This window comes from Pararge aegeria, chromosome 14 (genome assembly GCF_905163445.1).
Source record: "Pararge aegeria chromosome 14, ilParAegt1.1, whole genome shotgun sequence".
Lineage (NCBI taxonomy): Eukaryota > Metazoa > Arthropoda > Insecta > Lepidoptera > Nymphalidae > Pararge > Pararge aegeria.
The window spans coordinates 18218252-18242125 of record NC_053193.1 but is presented as its reverse complement, the minus strand read 5'-3'; the positions used below and the strand labels follow the sequence as shown (position 1 = coordinate 18242125).

Below are 23874 nucleotides of genomic sequence, written 5' to 3'. Positions count from 1 at the left end.
ATCTATTCTCTGGAATATGTTTTCCGTTCATTACTACTTAACTTGGCGAATCGTGACTCGTTGAGCTCTGTCGATAACTTTAGTTTTTCTACGGATCTTCATCACGTTGAGCTGAGTGAGCTTTTCAGTGAGGTCCGTAGTTAGCGACCATGTTTCGGATCGAATATCCTGGCAATACGCACCAGTCAAACACCTATCGATTTTCAGCCATTTAAAGGATTTTGGACAAAAAAAATTATCTAGTTTCCCGACGCTGCCTTTACGTAACCATTGGACGATCTTTCACCGAGCGGATGTGATCACTTGTTCGGGGTCTAAGCTACAACCATCAATCTTTGAAAGTTGTATATATCTTCAATTTCTGTGAACACTTCGTTAGTACGATGCAGGTTCTCTGTGGCGCCATCTATTTTGATAACGTGGAGACCGCCACACTGCCCATCCGAGCTAGATTTGGCAATTTTTGACGACTATAATTTAGGGGGACAGAGGTGCTCTCTCCCTAAATTATAGTCGTCAAAAATTTCGAGTGCAGAATTCTCAACGATTACTGTTTAGAGCCGAACGTGAGCATTTACCGATGTTATTGAACATTGTATCGACGTCCCCAGAGTTCAGTTCGGGTTCAGCCGATTTAAGTGTGATTAAATCCACACAAACCGTCAGGGTGTCCACGACCCGGTACAAAAAATTTTAAAGAATAACGCCGCCCGCCGCAGATCTTGAACCGGCCGTTCGAGGTGTACGCGGCGGACGCGGCGGACGCGGCCGTGCCGGGCGACGCGGACACGGGCGACGTGCGCCACGCGGCCGCCGGCCTGCTGGACGTGCTGCGCGAGCGCCTGCCGCGCGCGCCCGCCGCGCCCGCCGCGCGCGCGCTGCTGGCGCTGCTCGCGCACCTGGAGCGCCACTACCGCCGCCCCGCGCTGCTGCGCGCGCACCCCGCCGTGCGCCGCCCGCTGCTCGACGTGCTGCTCGGCCTGCGCGCCGACGCGCTGCTCGGCGTGGGGCTGGGCGCCGCGCGCTCGCCCTGGCTGCTGGCCGAGCCGCCCGCGCCGCGCGGCGCCGCGCCCGCCGCGCCCGCGCTGCCGCCCGGCGCCTGCCTGCTGCCCGCGGGCCGCGCGGCGCGCGCGCTGGCGGCGGCGCTGGCGGCCGAGGCGGACTGGCCCGTGCTGGCGCACGTGCTGCGCGCGCTGGCGCCGCTGCTGCACGCGCGCGCGCTGGGCGTGGCGCGCCGCGCGCCGGACCTGGACCTGCTGGCCGGCGCGCTGTGCGGCGTGGCGGAGCGCGGCCGCGGCGTGCCCGTGTCCGAGCTGCACGCGGCCGCGCTGCCCGCGCTGGCGGCGCTGGCCTCGTACCACGCCTTCCTGGAGCCGCAGACGCAGCAGCGCATCGTGCGCTGCCTGCTCAAGTACGGCATGGGTACGCACCCGTCCCGCCCGTCCCCGCCCGCCCCCGCCCGTCCCCGGCTCGGCACTCACGAACGTTCTTGTCCGCCAGTGCTCCGGTCCCCGCAGCCCTACATCAACGCGCTGACGATATTCACGCTCGAGACGCGCGATACCATGGTGAAGATGCTTCCCGAGGTGCTGCTCGATCTATCCAAGATCTCCGACACCAAGGCCATCGCCAGCCCGATGCTGGAATTCCTCTCGAGTGAGCCCCCATTACTATTCATTTCATATCAAAAATCTAGAACGTGAATTGTGGACCATTGTCAGTAACTGCCGTACCGAGGCCATCCCTACTTCGATTCGATCGTTAACTCAAGATGAATATTATCTACCTGCGCAGCGTTAACGCGCCTCCCGCGAGTGTTCGCGTCTTTCGTCGAGGACCAGTACATGTCCGTGTTTGCGATCCTGCTGCCCTACACCAACCCGTCGCGCTACAACCACTACGTGGTGTCGCTGGCGCACCACGTCATCGCGGCCTGGTTCCTCAAGTGCCGGCTCTCGTACCGCAGGAACTTCGTGCGCTTCATCATACACGTGAGTTAGTCAATTCGAGCCGCCTTGTAGCTTAAACTTGCGCCTCGATTCTTATTTATATCTTCTCATTCTTAGATCTTTGACCTCTTTTGTTGCCACGTTGTGTTGCGTAATTCGTTGTCCAATTGATGTGTTCGTTAATTCTTTTATTCCTTCTACTTTTAACTGTAAGCACTTAATGTTTGTCTTTCCTATTTTAAACGTTTAGTTTTCGTGAACTCTTAAGTATTATAATTCCTATTTTTCTATTTAAAATATATTTGTCAAACTGTCTGTACGCTGCTACATTATTTGTTCTTCTACCTTTTGTCATTACCTATAAAGTAATTAAATAAAAATAAATAACGCAAATGGGATATAACTCGTGAACACATGAATCGCTGCGCAGGGCCTGCACAACTACATAATCATGCCGTTCGAGGAGCAGCAGGCGTACAAGAGCAACAACTACCCCGCGGGCCAGGGCGCCGTCAACGAGGACTCCTCCAACCGACAGCGCAGCTCGAGTCTCGTAAGTTCTCCTACTCCCCCACCTTAATATAAGTCTATGTTCGGCTCCCGTAATTTGAATTTAAGCAATTACAATATCACTTGCTTTAACGGTGAAGGAAAACATCGTGAGGAAACCCGCATGCCTGAGAGTTCTCCATAACGTTTTCAAAGGCGTGGGAAGTCTTCCATTCAGCACTCGGCGAGCTTTGTAGACTACGGTAATATGTTCATAATGGCAAGGAACGGCCATCTTCCAGGAAGTTCTCGGTAAAGCCTGATTTGAAATGAGTGCGCGTTCCCCGCAGGGCTCGCGCGCGGTGTCGCGCGCGCCGCTGTCGGGCTCGCGCGGGGCGCCCGCCGCCTTCCACGTGGAGCTGACGGAGACGTGCGTGGACCTGCTGGCGCGCTACGCCTTCACCCCCTGCAGCGTCAAGCCACAGAGGTTGGTTGGTAGGAAAGGTTCCCAAACGTATGGAGCGTAAGACCAAGGTATCATCTTATTAATCGATGAACGCAGGCTGCTCTCTTTGTCCCATTCCGCCGGGACCTAGCGTGCCTGGGAGAGCACCGAACGAGCGATAGAGATACAGAACTTTATTTGAATTAAAGAAATGTTTATTATGACAAACGTCAAATATGAATATTAAATGATTGGTTATGTGAGTCGTGTTATATGAGTGATCGTAAGTTGAGAACCCTGTACCAGGAGCGACACGGCGGAGTTCCTGTTCAACGGCGGCCAGTCCACCACGTGGCTGGTGGGCCACAAGCTGCTCACCATCACCACGTCGGGCTGCCTGCAGACCTCCATCAAGCAGGGCTTGTGCGAAAGGTGAGCGCTCGTCAAACTGCGTAACGACTCGGCCGACTCGTTTTATGAAACTATTGATTCGAATCATGTTTTTAACACTGACCGCAAGTATTACCAATTTCAACGCAATAATACTAGTATCCAAGGAGCGAAAATTAGAATTACTTAAAACAATAAACATTCTTGTTCCTTAGGTACTCGTATGACACATGAGGCGCTTCAAATGGGCGCAATTAAGCGTTGTTACAGTTTGCGTCTGGTAATGTACATATAATATATGCATTTAGTGGTGAGGTGGTTATATTTCTTCATTCTTGAACTTAAAACTAATATTGCAAACGTGCCCTGACCTAAGAATAATTCTACAACAAACTTTATTTGCTGTTTCATTTTTTTATCACCAACTTTCAATGTTTTTTAAAAATATTAAAAAAGCAACCTGATTTGCACAATAGTTCACCCCCAAACCTTTTTTTCGTTAACGTAACCCTTTCTTTTATAACAGGACTTTTCTATAAGCTTATGTTTAATAAAAGCTTTGTACTTATAAGATATTTAAGGTATAGGGTCGTCGGCCAGTACAGTGTGCTAGTTGTAGTGGTGAGTGCAGATGTTGTGCCGCAGGTGCGCCACGCTGTGCCGCCAGCACGCGGAGAGCGCCGCCAGCCCGGGGCCCGCGCCCGCGCCGCCGCCCAGCGACGCGTCCGATGCGCCCGCGCCCACGGTACGTTCCTACGCGCTGATCATATGTGCAATGAGTATATAGACACTCACCTTCTTTGTATACTCATTGAGAGTATGGGAGTGCAGGCAGAGCCGAGCCGGCCTACCACGAATTAGCATTGTGTGCACGGGGTGCCGAGAGTCTTAATTGACTCACTATATACTCATCACACATATGACCGAACTATTGTGTTTTGACTGAATGAATAGAGTAGTGGAATACACATGGTGACAGCGGTCGTATTTGCAGCTGCAGGTGAACGACGCCGCGGAGGCGCCCGGCAACCACCTGCAGGTGCACGGCAACTCCAACCACGCGCCCGAAGTCAAACGGTGAGCGCACGCACACACACGCACGCATTCACACGCACGCACACATCCGCGTCATTATACGGACGTACTTATTCGGTTGGTTCAGGTGTCCGCTTTCATCCTCATCTTGCGTATAAATTAAAAGCAATTTATTTGAATATTGCAATAAGGACAGTGACCGAATAAGCAGCTATGTAACAATCAATAGTCAGTTTTGTATCAAATACTATTTGATACAAAACCTAAACTAATGCATTCATAAGTTATATAGGGGTACCACACAAATAAAGGTTCGGGATCAGCTTTGCTTTCCGCTTTGGCATCTGTGTTACTTCTCCTATTTGTTGTACTTGTTCTAACTAGTTCGCCTGGAACTACTATCTCGCCTTAAAGGAAAAGCTTTTACCTATTTTCTATTTAATAACTGTCAGGTCTTTTTTTGGTAAGGATTAATGTGTACAATAAGGTGAATGATGCTAAAGATTATCTTGTGAGATATGACCTTGGGACAAAATATGTTTATTTTATTTTTATAAAAAATTCCATGTTTAGATTTATGAACTGTATTATAATCAAAAAGACTTCATTGAATAAACTCATATTAATATATGTTCCCTCAGTTTTCATTTTTGGTTTATATCTTATATTTATTACTTGAGTATAACTCGAAACAAGATCGGCTTGAAACAATGAAATTTAACATATTCATGTCACTGGTTACTATGTTCCTTAATTAAGAAGCAGGACTCTGACAGACCGATGAACAAATTACAATTTCACCCAAGTTTAGCCAATTGTGACAACGCTCACCACAAATTATTGTAAAATATGTAAATTGCTTTAATTCTGGACACTAGCGCTAATTCTGTTGTAGACAATTCCATAAACAAAACCGACAGGTCTTATAGTAGTACTATTCTTTCACCAATGTTTGTCTAAAATTTGTTAACTAAGTCTGAATTTGGCGATTTATATTCAATAGAATTAGGATCACTGTAAGCCGAAGAATGTCTCAAGGTACCAATCTATAAGACTGCGTTGCTACTAGAATTTAGTAGGGAGTAAGGATCCTGAGCTGACTGGCCTTGTGTAACTACAACAATAATGTGAAATGCTAACAACATGTTTCAAAGTGAGAATGAGCGCGCTTAGCCCGTACTCGTTTTTCAGAGCCGCTCGTAAACAGGCGGTCGCTTCAGATCACATAATGAAATATGAATGCCAACGCCGATGACCCAATTTTCAAAAAAAAATCTTAATTCATAGTTTTATACACAGACAAGAGACTAGCCTGTTTACGACGGTGCTTCCACACATTCGGGCTGGCATTATTCCATGAGCCGAGCGTGAATGCATGTGGGGACAGACATACCGCCCGAGTAAACTCAAATACCGTACAGGCTGTACATTCGTTGGCTGAGAGTTAATTGTGAAAAACTCTAATTCATGGTAAAATTATACTTTATTAAGATTTTATACATGTAATATAAAACAAGTTGTACCAATTGTGTATGTCCTTTTGCAAAGTTGAAAACTATGTTTCTCACAAGCTATACATGGAGTATTTTGAGATAGCCCAGTGGCTAATTGAAAAATTGGTGACTATATTCCTTAATTAGATAAACTCTATAATTTTAAAATCGTATTAAAATCGAATTTAATATTTTTAAAATAGATATGACGACAATAGTTTCCTGAAAAATATCGCACTATTCATAATGATATTGATTGGCCAGCATAGAAAACAAGTTTAAAGTGTAAGGATTGTGGATTGAAACTTTAAACAAAAAGTTGTTCCACGTACGTCGAGCTGTTTACGCGGTGTGTTCGACGCTCGACTGCAATCGTTATCGTTGGCTTGTCGAATGTGCCGGCCCGGGTGCGTGGGCGCTCGTGCCGCTGGCCGGCGCGCGAGTGACGTCACGGGCGTGTGTGTGTAGCTACAGCAAGTACTCGCTGCAGCACAGCCGCTCCACGGAGACCTCCTGCTCCTCCCTCTCCATCTCCGAGCTGCAGCCGCCCTCCAGCGGACACACCACCAGGTCGGCCCCGCCCCTGCGTCCACGCCCCCACACTGCCCCGCACTCCCAATCGCTTAGGCGTCAACGTGAAATGGACCTATTGCTACTCAATTTAGAATCGCAAACTCTGTACCACTGCTTTTTATTTTATAAATATCCAACCTAAAGCCATGAACGTAGGAGAGTGGAGGAATTCGAATTTTAAAACAAGGCACTCTGGCGCGCAAGATTCAATATCGAGATCTATACAGACGACGCGACGCCTAGTCTTAATGATGATAAAGTTTAGTGGTTCAGTTCTGGTCTTTTTTTATTATCTGTCGTTCTTGTGTCTGAAATCCCGAAAACAATAGAAAATATTGGGATGTACATTGTGCATACACGTAAAACTTGTCATCTCTAAACTGTTTACTGGCAGCGATACTGACGGATTGAATTACAACCAATTGACCGCATAAATTAGAACAAATGTAGTATACATTGTAATTACAAAAGTATGTTTGTTGGTTGGTCCTTCTTACGTGCAGCAAGGAATCTCCGCTATTATAAGTGTTCCGAACCTCATAATGGTAAAACGGAACATTTAAAGGATAACTTAATAGTATCGCGTTCCAAGGTCTCATTTCCAGTTTAGATAAATTAATTGTGAAGCCAAAGGGTATCATTGAGGTACAAACAGGTTCCTAGTGCTATTTTAAGTATAGGTATACCTATACCCGAGGACCTGGTCTTATATAGTTTATTACGACGAGCCATAGACAAATTTTACCCGGAGAAACTTACACGTCGTAGATCTTTTACTTTTGCAACCTACACGAACGAAATTAAAGTAAGAAACTGATAAGTTGCATCTTGTTTGATTCCAAAAAGTCCATCATTCCTAACCTCCACTTCTCCCCTCCATACCCCATTTTTATCTTCAAATATCTTACGGCTTCGTATGCCAATATTTTGTTCTTGCTTTAAAAAAATTTACAGCTTACAAAAATACGCCCACTTGCACGATTGTATATATATATAATTATTAAACACGTGTATCGTTTTAGATTCTTATTCTCCCTACTTTGGATTTTGTTACTAATAATAATTGTACTACACACATTACTCGTCACTTTATTTTTAAACAAAAGCCTAGAGGTTTCGAGTATACAACTTTGTCTCTGGAATTGCCCTTAGTCTGTCGAAAGAATCGCCACTACATGTCGTTATTTAAAAGGTAAAAGTGGAATAATTTACAAAGCTGAGCGTGACTGCGGGATTTTGCTCGACTAGGTTTTTTTTAAATGTCAGCTCATATTTCTGACATGTAATTGGAAAGAAAACATCAAAATATGTAAAAATTCAATTTAAAAATTTAATTAGTATTATTTAAACAAAAACAAATCCTTGCTTTTTAAATTCTAGATGAAATCATAATTGGTAATTTGTTTTTAAATATCACTATGGGTACAGCACGCTCACTAGCCCGCATTAAAGCATTATGGCGGTTTTAAGCTTCTGTACCTGTACATAGGTGCAGCTCTAAAAGGTGGAGAATGAGTAAAGCTGACAGATAAGCATCAACTCCAGAGACATGTTTGTTTACTTGAAACTTACTTTCAAGGTTCATTATCATAATATATTAAAAACGCATATTTACTCACCTCCAAGTTATTTGGCGCTTCGTCGATGTTTATTTTGTGTTCGCAATAGTTGTTGTTATTTATGTATCTAGTGAAAGTTTTTCTTTATTCTCAATACAATAGTGCGTCGATTTCAGGCAAAACTCTGCGGAAAACAACAAGTCAACGGACCCTATTATAGATGCTCTTAATCAATTTACGCAACGCTTTGAGAAGATGTCCAAAGAAGTGGTAAGTGCCATTTCTCTCCTTTCTTAAAAGTACGAAATTACCTGTTAAAGATTGAGAGAGATTGAGATACGAGAAAAAATACAGAGTTTTATTAAATGATGGATCAACGTAATTGTTGCGGAAATAAAACTGTTTTTCTTGTATTTCATAGCGGTTAATTTGTTAGACATAATGCATTTCAATAGAAAGTTCGATACGCTTATGGGGAGTGTAGCGCCGTATTTCAAGTGGCTCCGATGGCAAAAAACACAAAGAACTCGGGGCTCGGTTTGGCTCGGCTCTATCGGAAGAAATGAAGACTACTCAGAAAAAAGCTCTCAGTCTTTCTACTAAACCACGAGGGATAGGTAGACCTCTATTCGTCCGAGTTACCTGAAGAAAAGATAATGATTATTGAACGAAATAGTAATGGCGGTCCGGTGCAGGAACACGACGGCGCGGCGTGGGCGCGCGTGGGCGAGCCGGCGGCGGGCGGCGCGTGTCCGTGCTGGTGCGCGCGCTGGGCCGAGCTGCACGTGCGCTCGCCCACCGGCGACGTGTCCTGGCTGCTGCGCATGCAGAACCACGTGAGCGCCGCTCCCGCCCCGGCGGCGGCGGGAGCCCGGCTCACGCTAGCCCCTTCCGCAGATGAGCGAGTCGCAGCTGCAGGAGTGGCCGCTGCAGGACGTGCTGGCGCTGCTGTCGCCGCCGCTCGGCGCGGACCTGTCCGGCGGCGCCGGCGACTCGCGCGCCGACCCGGTCTGTCTAGAACTATGGCAGTGGTTTGCTCAAAAAGTATTAGGTTATCGGTTTCACAGATAAATTCAGAAATAGGTTTTCATTTTAACGTTACAGGATACAGGAATCATCTCCACTTAGACTAGACTGTCTTAGTAGAATGCGTATACAAAATTTCGTGTCTGCGCTCATAGACTTTAAAGAGTTTAAACAATATAGACAAATAGCACGAAGAATGGACTACCACAATTGAAAGTGTATACATGCGAGCGTGTCGGAAGCCAACCCTAAAATAGACTATTACAGTTGAACGCGTATGCAAAATGACGCACTTTTAGAACTAGAATAAATGAGTATGTAGTAAGATTAAAACGTTTTTCAAATAGTAAATCGAAAACGTGGCTAGATATTTCAATTTAAGGAAGATTTTTTCGTATTCATTATTTCTGGTTCCACCCGATCGTCCTATCGCTGTCACTGTCGCTGTAACATGAGGGCGACGCGATGCGCAGCATACTTTTTATTATAATATCACAAGAGTATAATCTCTCCAGACCTCGGAGGGCTCGCCGCGCATGTCTCGCTCGGCCTCGCAGCGCTCGCACGCGCCGGACTTGCACAAATCCAGGTGAGCTTATGTTTTTTTAGTGAACTTAATATTGCGATGTTGTGCTAATTATTAACAAACTAAACATTTATAGCTCTGTCGTAGCTCTTCTGATGACCTGTGGGATCATTGAATAGTGTGTACGAGGGTAAAATGCGTTTTCTAAGATTGTTGAAACGCCAAAGGTATACCGTACAGTTTGAGCTCAGTACGTGTATAGTTACGCACCCAGTGCTAACGCCGTGTGTTGTCCGCCAGCTCCGACTCGGTGGTGGGCAGCGACAAGAAGGCGTCGCAGGCGGCGCGCCTGGGCACGCAGCCCATCAACATCCCCGGCTCGCCGCAGCGCCAGAGCTCGTCCAGCACCACGGACGACGACGACATGCTGCTCATCGTGCCCGAGGTACCCCCGCCCCCCACCGCCCCCGCCGCCGCCCCCGCCGGCCGCCCTATCTCACCGCTCGCGTTGCGCAGGGCAAGTCGCGGCACCCCGTGCGCCGCTCCAACTCGTCGCCCGAGATGTCGTCGTCGTGGAAGGGCGCGGCGCGCGAGGCGGCGCCCGACGGCGAGCTGTCGGCGGACGCGGACGACCTGATCCTGCTGCCCAGCTGCGAGCCCACGTACGTGCGCCGCTCCGGCCGATGTGGAAAGGAAACCTTTTGGGAAGGCTTTCGATCTATGGTTTTCAAACGTTACATATTAGCAACATAAGTATGAGCCAGACAAGACAACTTGAAACTAATTAGTTTTCCCTCACGAGGCTCCCGAGAGGCTTCCATCGCCTCCCGCGCCGGCTAACACGTTGTGATGTCGCAGGAGCGCGCCCATGGCGCTGCACGCGTCCAAGAAGGCCAACAAGAAGAGCGACATGCGCGTGTCGTGCGAGGCCATCCCCGAGGAGATGTGCGGCACCAGCCCGCAGCCCGCGCCGCCGCACCCGCACCTCATGACCTACAAGTCCGACCCCGGTGCGTTTATGTGTACCCACCGTGCCGCGTGCTGACGCCAGATCACAACACAGTTTACACCACCCCTCCTCTTGCCGTCAGAGTCGCACGAAGCTACTCGTTACGTTATTTTTATGTCATTTATCTATAAAAGATCTCTTCGCGCAAAGGCTTTTACACAGACAGCCAATTTCTTACTGATCGATGCGGGGTATGTGTATGCATTTAAAAAAGGAACATATTTCATGGAAATTTAACAACTGCACTATACAAAATGTGTAATTACTACTACATTATTTTATTTTTCATTATTAATACTTATTGGTAACGAGGACATATTTTAATGTTAACAGTTTCGGATTTCTTTAAAGGTTTCATATTTTGAGAAAAGATAAAGTCTTATATGCAACTGTTTATATCAGATATTAAAACACTAATGTGATACTATTAATAAACAACACTCGTATTTAATACCCCTTATTAAACAACAGTTGCATAAATAACTATTGTATAATTAGCATCTTGCGGAACAAGACCGCAGACTCTTCTTATGCGACGCGCAGTCACTCTGAACCAAATGTGAAGCATTATTAGCCCACTAACGCCCCACTGCTACGTGTCTCATGCCACGCTGCTCCATGAGGTAACGCTGAAATGAGGCTTGCTTATGTTGAACTGACTGTAAACAGGCACGTCGGGAGCTGAGAGCGAGAGTGAGACGAACGCGGAAAGCAACAACCCCTCAGCCATCAGCGCTCACCATCAGTTGCAGAAGGTATTTGCAATATTACACTTTTTGTCAAACATGCTCAGAATTTTGTACTGGCCAAATACACGCGAGCAGCGGCCGGCAAAAGTTCTATGTTTATCATATCTGTAGGGGCCAAGTAAATTCCATAGGTAACTAATATCTGTCGTGTTATGGACCTTTATTTTACTCCAGAACACGGCAACCAAGGAGGTAGCTTATCAAAGGTTTTATTTAAATTTCGTAGTGGCTAGAAAATAGAAAGCTGTTTATAGAGAAAAAAAACAAAAGAACACTTTAACCTGGGAAAATATATTGTTTACCGTCATTGATATTGAAAAGTTATTTACAAAATGCGTTCAAGTGAAGACAATGATTTTGTCATGAACAGGGGTTCAGTGCAGTGGTGCGAATCAATAATTATGACTTCAAGTCTATATATACATAATTTTGAACCGAAAATCTGTGTTTATCAAGTCTTTTGAGATTTCAAAATATCACTTGCTAAGTTTTTAGTTATCAATACAAAAATCAATCATCTTTAGCTGTGGAACAAGGATTCGACATAGTGCGGTTAGCGTTTTCGCGGGAAATACTTTTTGTAACCTTTAATTTCTGCAAAAGCAAGATATGTTTTGGATGTGGTGGACGCGTCCGACAGCGCGTCACACATCACAGAGTCCGTCCCCGCAGACGAGCAGCGACAGCCGCGTGGTGCTGGCGCCGGGCGCGGCGCGCGACGAGCTGCCGCCGCTGGCGCGCTCCAAGCGCTCCAACACCATCTCCGTCATGAGCCCCACGCGCCGCAGGTACTGCGAGAAGGCCCTTTTTGCATTTCCAATAGCATTCAAAATCCATCAATCACATCCAAGGCCCCAAAATTGTGCCTCTTGCTTATGCATACCTCTTGGGTTCTATTACTGAGATAAAAGGCAAGCAAATTTTTGTGCCACAGTGCCTTCTGCTTTGTTCAAAGTTTCATGTTCAACACGATAAAATGCTTTCAATAGATCTGAAGACCAATGCCATTCTTCAAATGTTCCCAAGCATCATTGACATTATAAGGAGTATTAAAACACGAATGTCGGATCGTCCCACGAGGCGAAGCGCACTGTGATAATAGATCACGTGAGTGTTTACCTCATTATAATCAATTGCATATAATACTTTATCTACTCCAGTAATATGAATCCTCTTTATAAAATTTTCAATAGTTAGCTTACTGCTAACATTAAAAAAGCCAGTCTCGTAACCTCATATCATCCAGTACTGAGAATATACAAGTAACCTAAGTATTCATGAAATAACTATTTATTGTAATAGTAGTGAACATTATAATTTTGGAAGGTCCCGATCCCGATGATGGAATTTGAAAAATATAATTATATATATAAAATCTATTTCAAATATCTTGCGGGGTGCTGTCAAAATTTGAAAGGATTTTTTTAACTAAACCATATATTCATCAAAGAAAAATTGCAGGGATTAAAATTATTACTTTTTTTAAAGACGCGCGGCGTTCATTTTTTTTGAAATTCATACAGATACCACGCATCTAGTGAGATGTCGCTGTCTGTTCAGTGAACACTTTGCGCAGAAGGGATCGAAAAAACAAAGGAGGGTCGTTATGAAATTCAGTACATCAGTTTGGATGATATAATGGTTATTACGGCGCTGAGCGAGCGGGCGTTGGCAATAGGCTGAGAGGCACACTACAATAAAGTGCAAGGCTTCCCCCAAGGGAGCTGCGCGGCGCGGGCGCGGCGCCGGCGGGCGGCGTGTCGCCGTCCTTCGTGTTCCTGCAGCTGTACCACAACATGAGCACGTTCCCCATCTCGCCGTCCGTGCCAGGTGCGTGCACAGTTGTATTTCACCATCGGAAGAGGTACCGTACGGCCCCCGATGGTAATTGTTCTGCGACGTGCGCTGTCCGCAGGCGAGGCGCCGGCGCCGCCCAGCGCGCTGAGCGAGCGGCCGCTCAAGGTGTCGGGCGAGCACCACGAGCGCACCATCAAGAACCTCGACCTGGTGCCGCCCGTCGAGACCTACAAGGTACTACCCGCTACTTTGGAGATTACCTAGAAACTACGAATAACCCCAGTCACAACCGAAGTCATATTTCTTCCCTGAACGTCTCTCGCGGATTTAGGTACGAGACAATGGTTAAGATACCGGCACATAAATTGTACGCCGTACCCGCCGCGGGAAACCGGAAACCTTTTAAAAATAGCTTCGATCAATTTACTTTATTCCCGCGATCAATTTTGATTAACCTTCAATCCAGCCACGCACTGGGCCAGCGTGGTGGACTACGTCCTTAACCCCTTCACATTATGGGACGAGACCCGCGCCCTGCAGTGGGCCGGTAATGGGTTGATATAATGATGATAACCCTTCAAATATCAGTATTTCGATTTAGCCCCGTATTAGAGCCTGAACCCGATCCGGTTAGATCAGTATTTATTGGTGAAGAGAATGTTTATCAATTATTCGGATTAAATCTTACTTATGTTTTTTTTTATTTCAGTTTATTATTGAAATGTTCTTAAACGTTAATAATTAAACTGATTCACGAACAATCACTCTGGTACCGCTCTTGCAGGTGGGAGTCCTGTACGTGGGCCCGGGGCAGCAAGACGACGAAGTCGCTATTTTAAAAAACGAGTACGGCAGCGTTAGGTAAATAAACAGATAAAACACCCATTACGCAACCCTGTTTGTGACGGAGTAAAAACCAAAAAAACAATGCTGCAAAGTTCGATTCCTTCTGCAGAACACATCTTTCTCATATTTGATGAACCGCAATTAAGGGCAAGGAAAAATTCAATATCCTGTTTACTGCTACAATTTTGGCCATATTTTAATGTTTATAACTTCGACCGTTATTTTACATAATAAAAATAACTTCGTGCACAAGAACCCACCAAAAAAAATTAAAAATATTTTAAGTATTTCAATTGTGTGGTCTCCAGGTACATGGATTTCTTGAGGTTATTAGGAACGCTGGTGCCCTTAGAAGGTGCGGAGGAGCCCAACCTTTTCCTTAACCTAGAAAAGGGTGGCAAAGATGGCCGGTACACGTACGTGTGGAACGACGACATCATGCAGGTAAAATAGAACTTTCTATTTCAATCTAACGGCCAATGGATTTTTCGGGTTTTGTGGCGTCATTGCAGCGCGTTGCCTCTAGTAAACAGTTGGTTAACTAAACTTCATTCGCATTAAAGCAATTTATTATTTATTTATTTATTCAAAGCACCAGCAAAAGATGGTGTTGAAGTTGGTCAGTTTGTCTTTAAATATATCGATTGAATTATCCTTTACTATAAAATATTTGTATAAGTGATTAATTAGGGGATCACACAGTGGCGACCAAGATTAGTTCTACAAAATGGGTGAGTGAAAAGTGAAAGCGCGGTGTTCGGATGGAAACTCGAAAAGAGATTAGGCCCAACAACTCGTTAGTTATTTAATGTATAGTTTACAAGCTTGTACAGAAAGACCATGTCATGTATTTTCCGTCTATCTGACAGTGAGTTTAATTTAAAAGTTTTGAGTCGAATGCTAAAACTCAACTCGTTATTTTGCAATGCGGTGACTACGTTATTTTCTTAAAAGAGAGCGAGGAAGCCAACAGGACGTTATTATGGTTGATGATGATCAAATAGTGAGGAGAGATTTACTTGTAATAGCACTTAAACTAGTCTGAGGCTTAGCAATTCTTATGTCTCGCATAGGTGTCCCAAACGTTGGCCAAAATTGGCCTTGTTAGTTTTTATATTTCAATAATTTAATATGCACGGTTTAGTAAAAAGCAATATTTTAAAGAAAAGAAACCTTTCAAGCTCTTCCGCCTTCTTAGTCTCTGAGTACAGAAAAACCAGAATAGTCGACGTAGCTCGACGAGTTGCGATGTGGAAGGTCACGCGTACTAAGGGAGGGTGGTTGGGTTCCCGTCGCAGGTGCTGTTCCACGTGGCCACGGCCATGCCCAGCTCGGCGCGCGACCCGCACTGCAACGAGAAGCGCAAGTACATCGGCAACGACTTCGTGTCCATCGTGTACAACGACTCCGGCCACGACTTCAACATCCTCACCATCAAGGTCAGCGCCACCGCTTCTGACGGCTGCGATCCGTGCGCCCTTTATAATTAAAACGGACAGGTTTCGTTATATAGCAGGCCCAAACTTTTATTTTGCTCATGTAAAGTTATGTTTAAATTTTCACCTTATTACCTAAAGAATAGCAAACCTCACCTCGTCTAGTAACTTTTCCTGGCCCATCTAACCCCCATTCGATGTTCGATACGAAGCACAGCCGGGGTTATGGTATGGCGTGCGCTCCGCAGGGCCACTTCAACCTGTGCATCGTGGTGGTGGAGCCGCTGGAGCACGGCATGAACCGCATCACGCTCAAGAGCAAGGACGAGCGCCTGCGCAGCAAGTTCCTGGCGCACGTGGAGCCGCACTGCGTGTCCGACCCCAGCGCGCCGCTGCTGGCGCGCCAACACGCGCTGCACGCCGCGGTGACTGTTCACTTATGTTTACATTAGGCAAAACTGCGTGCGGGACATGTTGTAAACAAATTTGGATATCTTATGAAAAGGTTCAGTTCACCTAAGTGTGATATTTGTAATATAGACGAAGATGTCTCGCATTCGTCGGGGGAGTGTGGTCGGAATAGGCCAATGAGGGACCAATTAATATGTAGATTTAAAATAAACCTTCATGATGTGGGGATTTAGCAAAATATCCTGGCGGCACCTCATTCAGAGGTAGCCAGAATGCTATTAGATTTTAAGTTAAGATAAGAGAAAGAAAGTATCAATTTTTGTAAAGGGAACGATGGGGTTGACATTCTTATTGTTAAGAAAAGTCCCAAATAAATAAAGAATTAAAAAAAACATTAGGTAAAATACATTCCGAGTACTTGGTTTTGCTTCCGTTTAAAACTAAGTTATCAACAGTACGACACTGTGCCACAGAATACTTCGTTAAAGGAATCTTTATTTCTACCGGTCTTAAAAGTTACAGATATATCTGGCCGAGTGCCGCTGACTCGTCGTCTTAGATCATTTAAATATACTAAAAGCGGAAAGGGACCCTCGCGGAACACGCATTAAAATAGATGATCGCTGAAACTTTGTCTTTAATGCTTACCGTTCGGATTTTATCACTGGGGAAACCATTCCGGCTCCGAGCGTCGTTAACGCTGGATCGATTGCTCGCCCGCAGCTGGCGTCGCAGATCTCGCTCTCGCTGAAGCCGGGCAGCGAGGCGTACGCGTCCAACTCGCTGGAGCGCCTGCGCCTCATCAAGCGCCTGCGCGCGCGCGCCGAGGCGGAGCGCCAGGCCGCCGCCGCGCGCGCGCCCGCGCCCTACGCCGCCGCGCCCGAGCGCCGCCGCCGCGTCGCCATCGACGACTTCAACGACTACACCTAGGCGCCCGCCGGCTCGGGCCCGGGGACGACTGGCCGCGACGCCGCGACGACGCGTAGCGGATTCTTGGATACGAACTTGATGCACATACGAAACGAACTTTTTTATTTGCACATTTATATGTCATCTTCCCCATGTTTGTTTTCTCGTGGCTTCACGTAGCCTAGGTTGAAGGACGTTCGTTACGATGTTCTATTCCCCTCTAGAGAACAGACCCTCTCGAGTTGATCTACCAGAAGCCCATCGATCTCTCCTGCAATTCACTCCGGAAGTGATGATGACCGTTATGCCTAATCTGCTATACTCCGCAAAAAGCAGGACAGTCTGTACGGTTGTTCATTCTAAAGTCCTCGGGATGCTCCGGTATCCAATCGAAACGTGCGTATTGCGGTAGATCTGTCTGGTGTGGAGTCCATAGATTTATAAATAACACCGTACACATTCTCCTCTGTTTCGCTGAGTGTAGCAAATTAAGTCTAATGCTCATTGCATAGGTACTTTAAACTGAGTACGCTTTCGTAGGCATTGCTAATTCCAACCCAGTGTTTGCCTGCGGGTCACCGTGTCAAATTGAAGTTCTTCAAATCCAAAATATCCAAAGCTCTGCAGCTATGGTATATATAACATGAGGTTCTATTTTAGGTGCGATCAAACTAAATAGAAAGTCATTACTCTCCATATTTTTGAAAAATAAGCCTTTATAAACTCAGTAATTTTTCACCTCAAGAAACCGCCAAAAGTTCTGGATTTGAATTTTATTGGCAGCGGTCAACATCATAAAGTTCAAAACTTGTTATTTTACTACTGAAAAGCTTTCATGATTTATGATGATGAGCTTTGTTTTATGAGCAATTTAATAATTTCAGTATAAAAAGTTAATAACACACACACAGTATAAATCTAGTCAAGAGATATGTTGTATTTGTTGAATATATTTAGAAAAAAATGTTGTCTACCCTCAATGGGCTTAGTAACTGAACTGCGATTCTCAAATCGCCTTCATACGCGAACTCAGTGAAAACTCGCCATTCGTAAATACCAGACACCATTCGTGTTGAGTTAAATCAAATCTTAGGTCACTCAATCATCTGATCGCTTCTACTCGAGTTCGGGACTAATGCAATCTTCTTTCAGCGAGGTTACCAGAGTTATCAGAGTTCCAAGTGTGTGATTTTCTACCTACGTTTAGTTATTTTTTTACGTGGAGGTTAAAACGATTTAAATGGTATCGAAGGAGCGCCATCTAGTCTCAATACTGGGAAACTGTACTGTCACTAGCTAGCGATCTTTCGATACCATGTTATAAATCTTAGCTAACTTCGATCGAATAAGTAAACGTAGGCAGAAACTCAACACTTGACACTATGGTAACCCTGCTGAAGACCCTAACAACACGCACTGCAAATGCAATAGATCGCCTCCCAATTGGGCTCTCAAATAGAGCTAGTTAAAGCGATACGACTTTCATTTCAACTGCTGTCACGTTGTTCCAGCAAGCTATTGTAAGTGTATCTATTAGCAAATGTGTAATGGAAGGAACTCTGCGTGTGGTAATGCAATATTTTTATTTTGCAATGTTAATAATGGTTCAAATCATATAACTTATTAAATTTCGCAATAAGAAGTTTGTATATCAACGATCACACAAAAGGAATCTGAACGATGGATGCCTGTGCCAGGACACAAATATATCACGTATAACATGATACAGAAATAAGAATACGTTATATTTATCACGCACAGTGAGAGTTAAATTGCTTCTGTGATTAAGTTTTCAAGTTACCAACCTTAACTTAAAAACTTAAATTATCACAGGCACTGAATCTGCATATAACATGGAATGCGTCGCCCTAAGCGGAGCGGAGCGCAGTCATGCGAACTATTCCAATAATCTCATAGGTCTATTCGTGGACGTCCTTTTAAACACGAAACGAAACGCACTGCTATTATTGAAATAACTTCAAAAATGACTACTTGACCCAATGATGTATTTCAACCGAGCGGAGCGAAGGCGGGTCGTACATGATATCTTAAACTCGTAACTACTTTTAAAGCGTACATTTAATTTTTTGGTATCAAATGATCCCTAGTATTAAAGCAGCCCGCAGTCTTTAATTCAAGAAGACCTCACAGTCTGGATCAGAATAAGTTTGTGTTAGAAACATATTTTTGCCGTATATCGTAGTCGTAATATTGTTTTCTGCGTAAACACAGTGCTTGTGTATATAAGCTTGAATAAGTCAGTTCGTGCTCGTCTTCGCTCCGCTTTAGAGTACCTCGTCAGACGACACCCGTGTTAGAATAGGCTAGTTGAAAGTTGTTCTAGCGATACACTCCACTCGCTATTCTATTGAGAAAAGACACGAAAACTTAAAAATTTTTGTATTTTCCATCTGATAATTAATGGCCTTACTGAATCCAACCGCTCCGCCGTCGTTTGAGCCTACGTATCTTCTCTATTCTGTATTATAGTCTTGCCCCTAGTAAGTTTTCAAGTGAACTAACGCAACTTTAAAATTGGCGTAAATCTAGGGTATGGTATGGACGACCGAACTTTAGCATATGGTCACTGCAATGACATGTTAGCTAAATTCTAAACCCACAATAGTATAGATATTTGTAGTGTTAAAATTATAAATTAGATTGCCAACGAAAGCGTGTCACTTGTCGTTTAATTAACTGTAAGCTTGAAAACAAGAATCGCGTTCACTCAAAAACTTCATCCTGTTAACTGTTGTATTGTATGACAGGTTGCGAACCGATCGTCTCCACTCTTCAGCGGCAGTTGTACAACGTCGTAAGTTTTTATCGAGAGGACAGTCCACCGGTTGGCAACTGCAAAAAGTTACGCGATACGGTGGCTGAGCGGTGCCGCTTCAGTGATCACAATAATATATAATAAGATAATATAGTTAAGCGACACAAAACTATGTTTTACATGATCCACTTGTAATATTTTCTACCTTTTGTGAGATGTGATAATAGTGTAGCAATTAAACAAATAATGGTATCTAAACTTAACATGGTAATATAATATACACAGCGGGAAAATTTTCTACTATGCTTCGCTTACAAGATAAGGTTGTCACGTGTATGTTTTTGATGTTCAGTCGTTGCGAGGAGCGGCTCTAGTGAGTAAGAGTGGTTCTACTACCGCCGGGCGACCCACTTGGGCTTGAAAAATATATAGAACTCTCACAGCTCCGCCCGCGGCTAATATGACTCTGGGGTTTAGGATGTATTGAACTCTTAAACCAAGTAGATAACTTTTGCTAAAACTGATGCCATCCTTTTCCGCAGGAAGCATTGGTAGGTACTTCTTGAGCGCAAACCGTTCGTTAAATTGATATTGGGCGATCCGATATTGGGCTAAAAACCTGGATATTTGGAAACGTTTCTCAATTTATAGCTCATACACCGAGTGATGCATTAAAGCAGCGCCCTCGCCGACGCAGTATGTAGATAGACTCGACCAAGTGATCTGGAGCTTGTATTGCACTGGCAACTAATTACGTTAATGAAGTGAATGTTATATGGAGTTATAGTTTACGGTTAATTCATGTTTTCTATTATGTCGGAGTTGTCTGTGGCTTGTTGGTAAGGCTGGGCGAATGCCCGGCGGCACAGCGTAATGCGTCCATTCTGCCGCTTTAGTACAGAACCGGCAATGCCGGGAGTCTCGCAGAAATAACGCGTCATCCCTTATTTGTGCAGAGTCGAGTTTACAAGTACCACAGCTCGGTGCGAGATCACTGGCGATGTTCGTCTTAGGGCAAAACGCGCACCTTTAAGCCATCTCCAATCATAACACTTGTGACGTCACAATTCACACTTAAATGTGACGTCACAACGCGCGTGCCGGCATTCGCCTAGCCTTGTTATAATAATTGTGTATAAGTTCGGATGTTTGTTAGCGGCCCATCCGGCCGGGGCGTGCGCACACACCGCGTATCGCGCAGTCAGGAGCGTGTCACGAGCGGGCGCGGCTGCCCCGCGCCCGCTCAGGCCGCGCCACATCCCTCCGGTTGAGGCATTTCGTGTTAAAATATTATATGTAGCAATTTATTTCCTGACGAAAGATTTTGTAATCGAATAAATGATGGCTATTTTCACCATGTTTCATTTTTATTGTAAAAAAATTTTTTGTTAGCCCAAAATGAGATTTTGGTTGTCCCAATGTGACATCATTGGATGTCTCGGTGGGAACTTACCATTTATGGCATGGTTTGTTGTAAGGAGGAGTAGTATTCATTGCCTACTCTTTATTCCAGGAAAAGAAACGATCCCCACTGGATTTCTTAAAAACCGTAATATACGTGAAAAGCAAAATGCGGGCAACAGCTAGTAATTGATAAAGCCCGCCATCCCGCAGCGTGGCGGTTATAAACTCTATATCTCTCTCCGGGGAAGCCTGTGACCAGCATTATGGCATTAATTTGCTAAGCATGCTGATGCTGATGCAAAGTATCAGCTATCCCTTATCACTGCACGCATACAAGTCATGTTGTACTTTATTATGGACTTAACAAACTATGTGTGTTACACAAAAATGTACACAGCCAAAAAAATATTACAACATTAGTAAAACATTTTAAACTTAAAGATATTTTATTTAAAACTACATAAACATTTTTGACTGGTGTAATTCTCCATTCGTTATAACACCATATGTTGATAGAAGACACTAAAATGCACTAGAGTTAAGTTTTTCTTCACTACTGTTGTGCTGTTATAGTTTGAACGATCGGTCTTATTGATCAGAAACAAGTAGCGGGTAAAAACTAATTAGTAGCAGTAACTAATTCTTTTCCTTTTCTTCCAAGTTTAGCTTCCTCTTCCACACTTTTACTTTGCCTCTCAGCTCCCGAAGGCGTTTCATCTCTTCTTTGAAGTCCTGGTGCTCATCACGGAAGAGCCCATACTCTCGCAGCTTTAGCATCAGAGTGGCGGTCTCAACATGTCGCGGGTAGTAGTGCACTATCTAAATCATAAATAAGACCATCATTATCATCTTAAATACTGTCCCACTGAGAGACTGGTCACCTCTTGAGGAGAGTATGACCTCTACTTATTTTACTTATATGCCTATTGCACAGCAGTCTCCTTGAATCCGTCAAGAATGGTGGTCCCAGGGGCCAGCAAATGTCGACAAGTTCCTTTCATTTCAAAAGACATTTGGGATCTACTAACATTAAAGTGCCGGACAGAAACATGGATTATTGGTCTTTCATACCTCTTCATTAGTATGCAGAGGCCGCGCTGAGAAAATCTTCACAACTTTCATTGATTTAGGATTAGTCGGAATCGCCACTTCACTAAATATCCTATTAGATAACCTTTTCATTCGCTGCGCATATTTTGTCGTGTTATTTATAATTTGAGAGTATTTGACGAAATTCGTTGCCATTTTCGGGTAGTATCTAAAATTTTTTTTATTTCTGAATAATGAAACTAAATTTTAAACAGAAATATCTTTCTAATCTTACATTTAGTAAAAATAAAATAACATTGTATTGTAAGAGAATAAACATTAGACATTGACATTTGAGGGTTAGGTATATCATTAAACCGCCGTTACACTATACGATATTTCTGGCACGCTTGCTCGATACGTTTAAGTCGATCTCGCGATTTTTGCATGGATGTCGGTGCGAACAAACCTATTCGGTCGGACCAGTTCATTTGCTCAGTCAGCAGCCTCTCTCCTCACTATCTCTCCACTCCACTCTATCACTCTCCCAGGCCCTCAACTATGTCCAATTCGTCAACTTGTAGCTATGATTAGCTACGACGTGATTAAAGGACAAACGAACGAACAAACACGTTTTTATTATATAAAGGATACATCGCTCTGACACTTATTTAACTCGGAGCGGGATGTTGGTTATGCAATACATTAATAAGTAGCTTATCTGTTGATGCAAAAGCTTAAACAACTTTCTTCCACTTCTTGGCTGTAAAATATATCTTCTACGGTAGTTTTGGTTCCGTATATGGCACAGGGCAGGAATAATAAATATTAAAAATATTTAATTTTTACAGTCGACTACAAGCATCGATGTGATCTGGCTTGTGATTGGTCAAATCGGTTCGGCTTCTGAAAGAAGCGCTGATACTCCCGTCGCTAACTTCAGGCCCCGAATACATTGCACGGTATCATTCTTGGCTAATCGTGTATTATTATTTTTTTAAATTAATTAAATAATGGAAAAGAAGGTGCTAATAAAAAATATTTTTTATATTCCTGTCTTTTTCTACGCGAAACTGATGATTACACTGTCGCTGCCACTTTACCGTAAGCACACGACTGAGCAACTGAACTGAGAATCTCGGTGCGATTGAACCATAGTCAATTGCTTATTCTTAACTGACGCACCGACATACATGTAGAAATCGCAAGATCGACGTCGAAGTATCAAGGCTATCAGGCATCCTTGCCATATTTTTACCTTTATTCACTACATTTCGGGCGTCAGTTTTAATTAATATGCGAGCACTACGACGACCAAGCGAAGATAGAACTACCGATATATAATGTAGGTACTGCTCTTCTTCTTCTTGTTGGTTTATTGGTTCTGCGCGCTGAGCGATTGAACCATAGTCAATTGCTTATTCTGTGTCAAGTATTGTTCTTATTTATACATTTTTTTTTAAACGAGGAAACTTTTTACATTAAAAAAAAAACTAAGTTTTTTATAAAAAGGAAACGGAATTTCGAAAAGAATTAATAGTATCAGGAAAGGATTAAATAGTATAATAATATGGATTTAATAATAATATAATTTAATAATATGGAATACTTAAACTAGCTACTTATTTACAACTTAATATCATACAATAGGATAAATGAGGAAAAAAGTTTATAAATACAAGGTTCATTAATGGACAAGAGGATGTCAACGGAAGTAGGAAGTGGGATGTTTAACTTAATAAGACCCTGGTAAAATGAATCCCGGTTATATTTTGAGCATGATAAGAATATGTGGTTCAGGTCACCCACCTCACCACATTCGCACAAATCACTATCCACAATTCCAAATTTCGCCAGTTGCACAGGAGAACAAACGTGGCCCAAACGCATACGCGTCAAGATACATGTCACTCTCCTGCTCAACTTTAAACCCGAGAACCATGGCTTTGACGGAATAGAGTTTTGAATCCTAGCGAAAGATTTACCCTTTGACTGGCTAGAAATCGACCAAGCCATTTTCCAA

General features: G+C 44.1%; 2 protein-coding genes across 5 annotated transcripts in view; one reads left to right on the top strand and one right to left on the bottom strand.

Annotated features, from left to right (window-relative positions):
- The window catches only part of LOC120629087 (tuberin), a 28084-nt gene extending 7314 nt beyond the window's left edge, over positions 1–20770 (top strand). The window contains exons 10-34 of one of the 4 annotated variants that reach the window (XM_039897840.1): positions 720–1422; positions 1501–1656; positions 1795–1991; positions 2380–2502; positions 2789–2925; positions 3190–3315; positions 3919–4018; positions 4268–4350; positions 6270–6371; positions 8110–8203; positions 8629–8769; positions 8831–8941; positions 9475–9548; positions 9786–9930; positions 10002–10147; positions 10344–10495; positions 11164–11249; positions 11916–12031; positions 12952–13073; positions 13159–13274; positions 13825–13901; positions 14195–14330; positions 15185–15325; positions 15571–15747; positions 16457–20770. In XM_039897840.1, coding sequence (XP_039753774.1) covers positions 720–1422; positions 1501–1656; positions 1795–1991; positions 2380–2502; positions 2789–2925; positions 3190–3315; positions 3919–4018; positions 4268–4350; positions 6270–6371; positions 8110–8203; positions 8629–8769; positions 8831–8941; positions 9475–9548; positions 9786–9930; positions 10002–10147; positions 10344–10495; positions 11164–11249; positions 11916–12031; positions 12952–13073; positions 13159–13274; positions 13825–13901; positions 14195–14330; positions 15185–15325; positions 15571–15747; positions 16457–16663 — 3768 coding nt within the window. In that variant the 3' untranslated portion in view covers positions 16664–20770. Of the gene's footprint in view, positions 1–719; positions 1423–1500; positions 1657–1794; positions 1992–2379; positions 2503–2788; positions 2926–3189; positions 3316–3918; positions 4019–4267; positions 4351–6269; positions 6372–8109; positions 8204–8628; positions 8770–8830; positions 8942–9474; positions 9549–9785; positions 9931–10001; positions 10148–10343; positions 10496–11163; positions 11250–11900; positions 12032–12951; positions 13074–13158; positions 13275–13824; positions 13902–14194; positions 14331–15184; positions 15326–15570; positions 15748–16456 lie in introns of all 4 variants that reach the window. The other 3 variants (XM_039897839.1, XM_039897838.1, XM_039897841.1) reach the window with 3 other exon arrangements.
- Positions 20771–21242: 472 nt separating this feature from the next.
- LOC120629304 (28S ribosomal protein S33, mitochondrial) lies at positions 21243–22192 on the bottom strand. Its single transcript, XM_039898211.1, has 2 exons — positions 21894–22192; positions 21243–21641 (listed from the first exon to the last, which is right to left on the bottom strand). The coding sequence occupies exons 1-2, from the start codon at positions 22065–22067 to the stop codon at positions 21459–21461; spliced, it is 357 nt and encodes a 118-aa protein (XP_039754145.1). The 5' UTR covers positions 22068–22192; the 3' UTR covers positions 21243–21458.
- Between the last annotated feature and the right edge of the window lie 1682 nt (positions 22193–23874).

What these genes read in the sequence shown, in the direction of transcription:
- LOC120629304 (XM_039898211.1), bottom strand. Translation starts at nt 22,067, where the DNA reads ATGGCAACGAATTTCGTCAAATACTCTCAAATTATAAATAACACGACA. An exon ending in CTCTGCATACTAATGAAGAG is followed by an intron (nt 21,642 to 21,893) that starts GTATGAAAGACC and finishes TTTATGATTTAG; the next exon opens with ATAGTGCACTACTACCCGCG.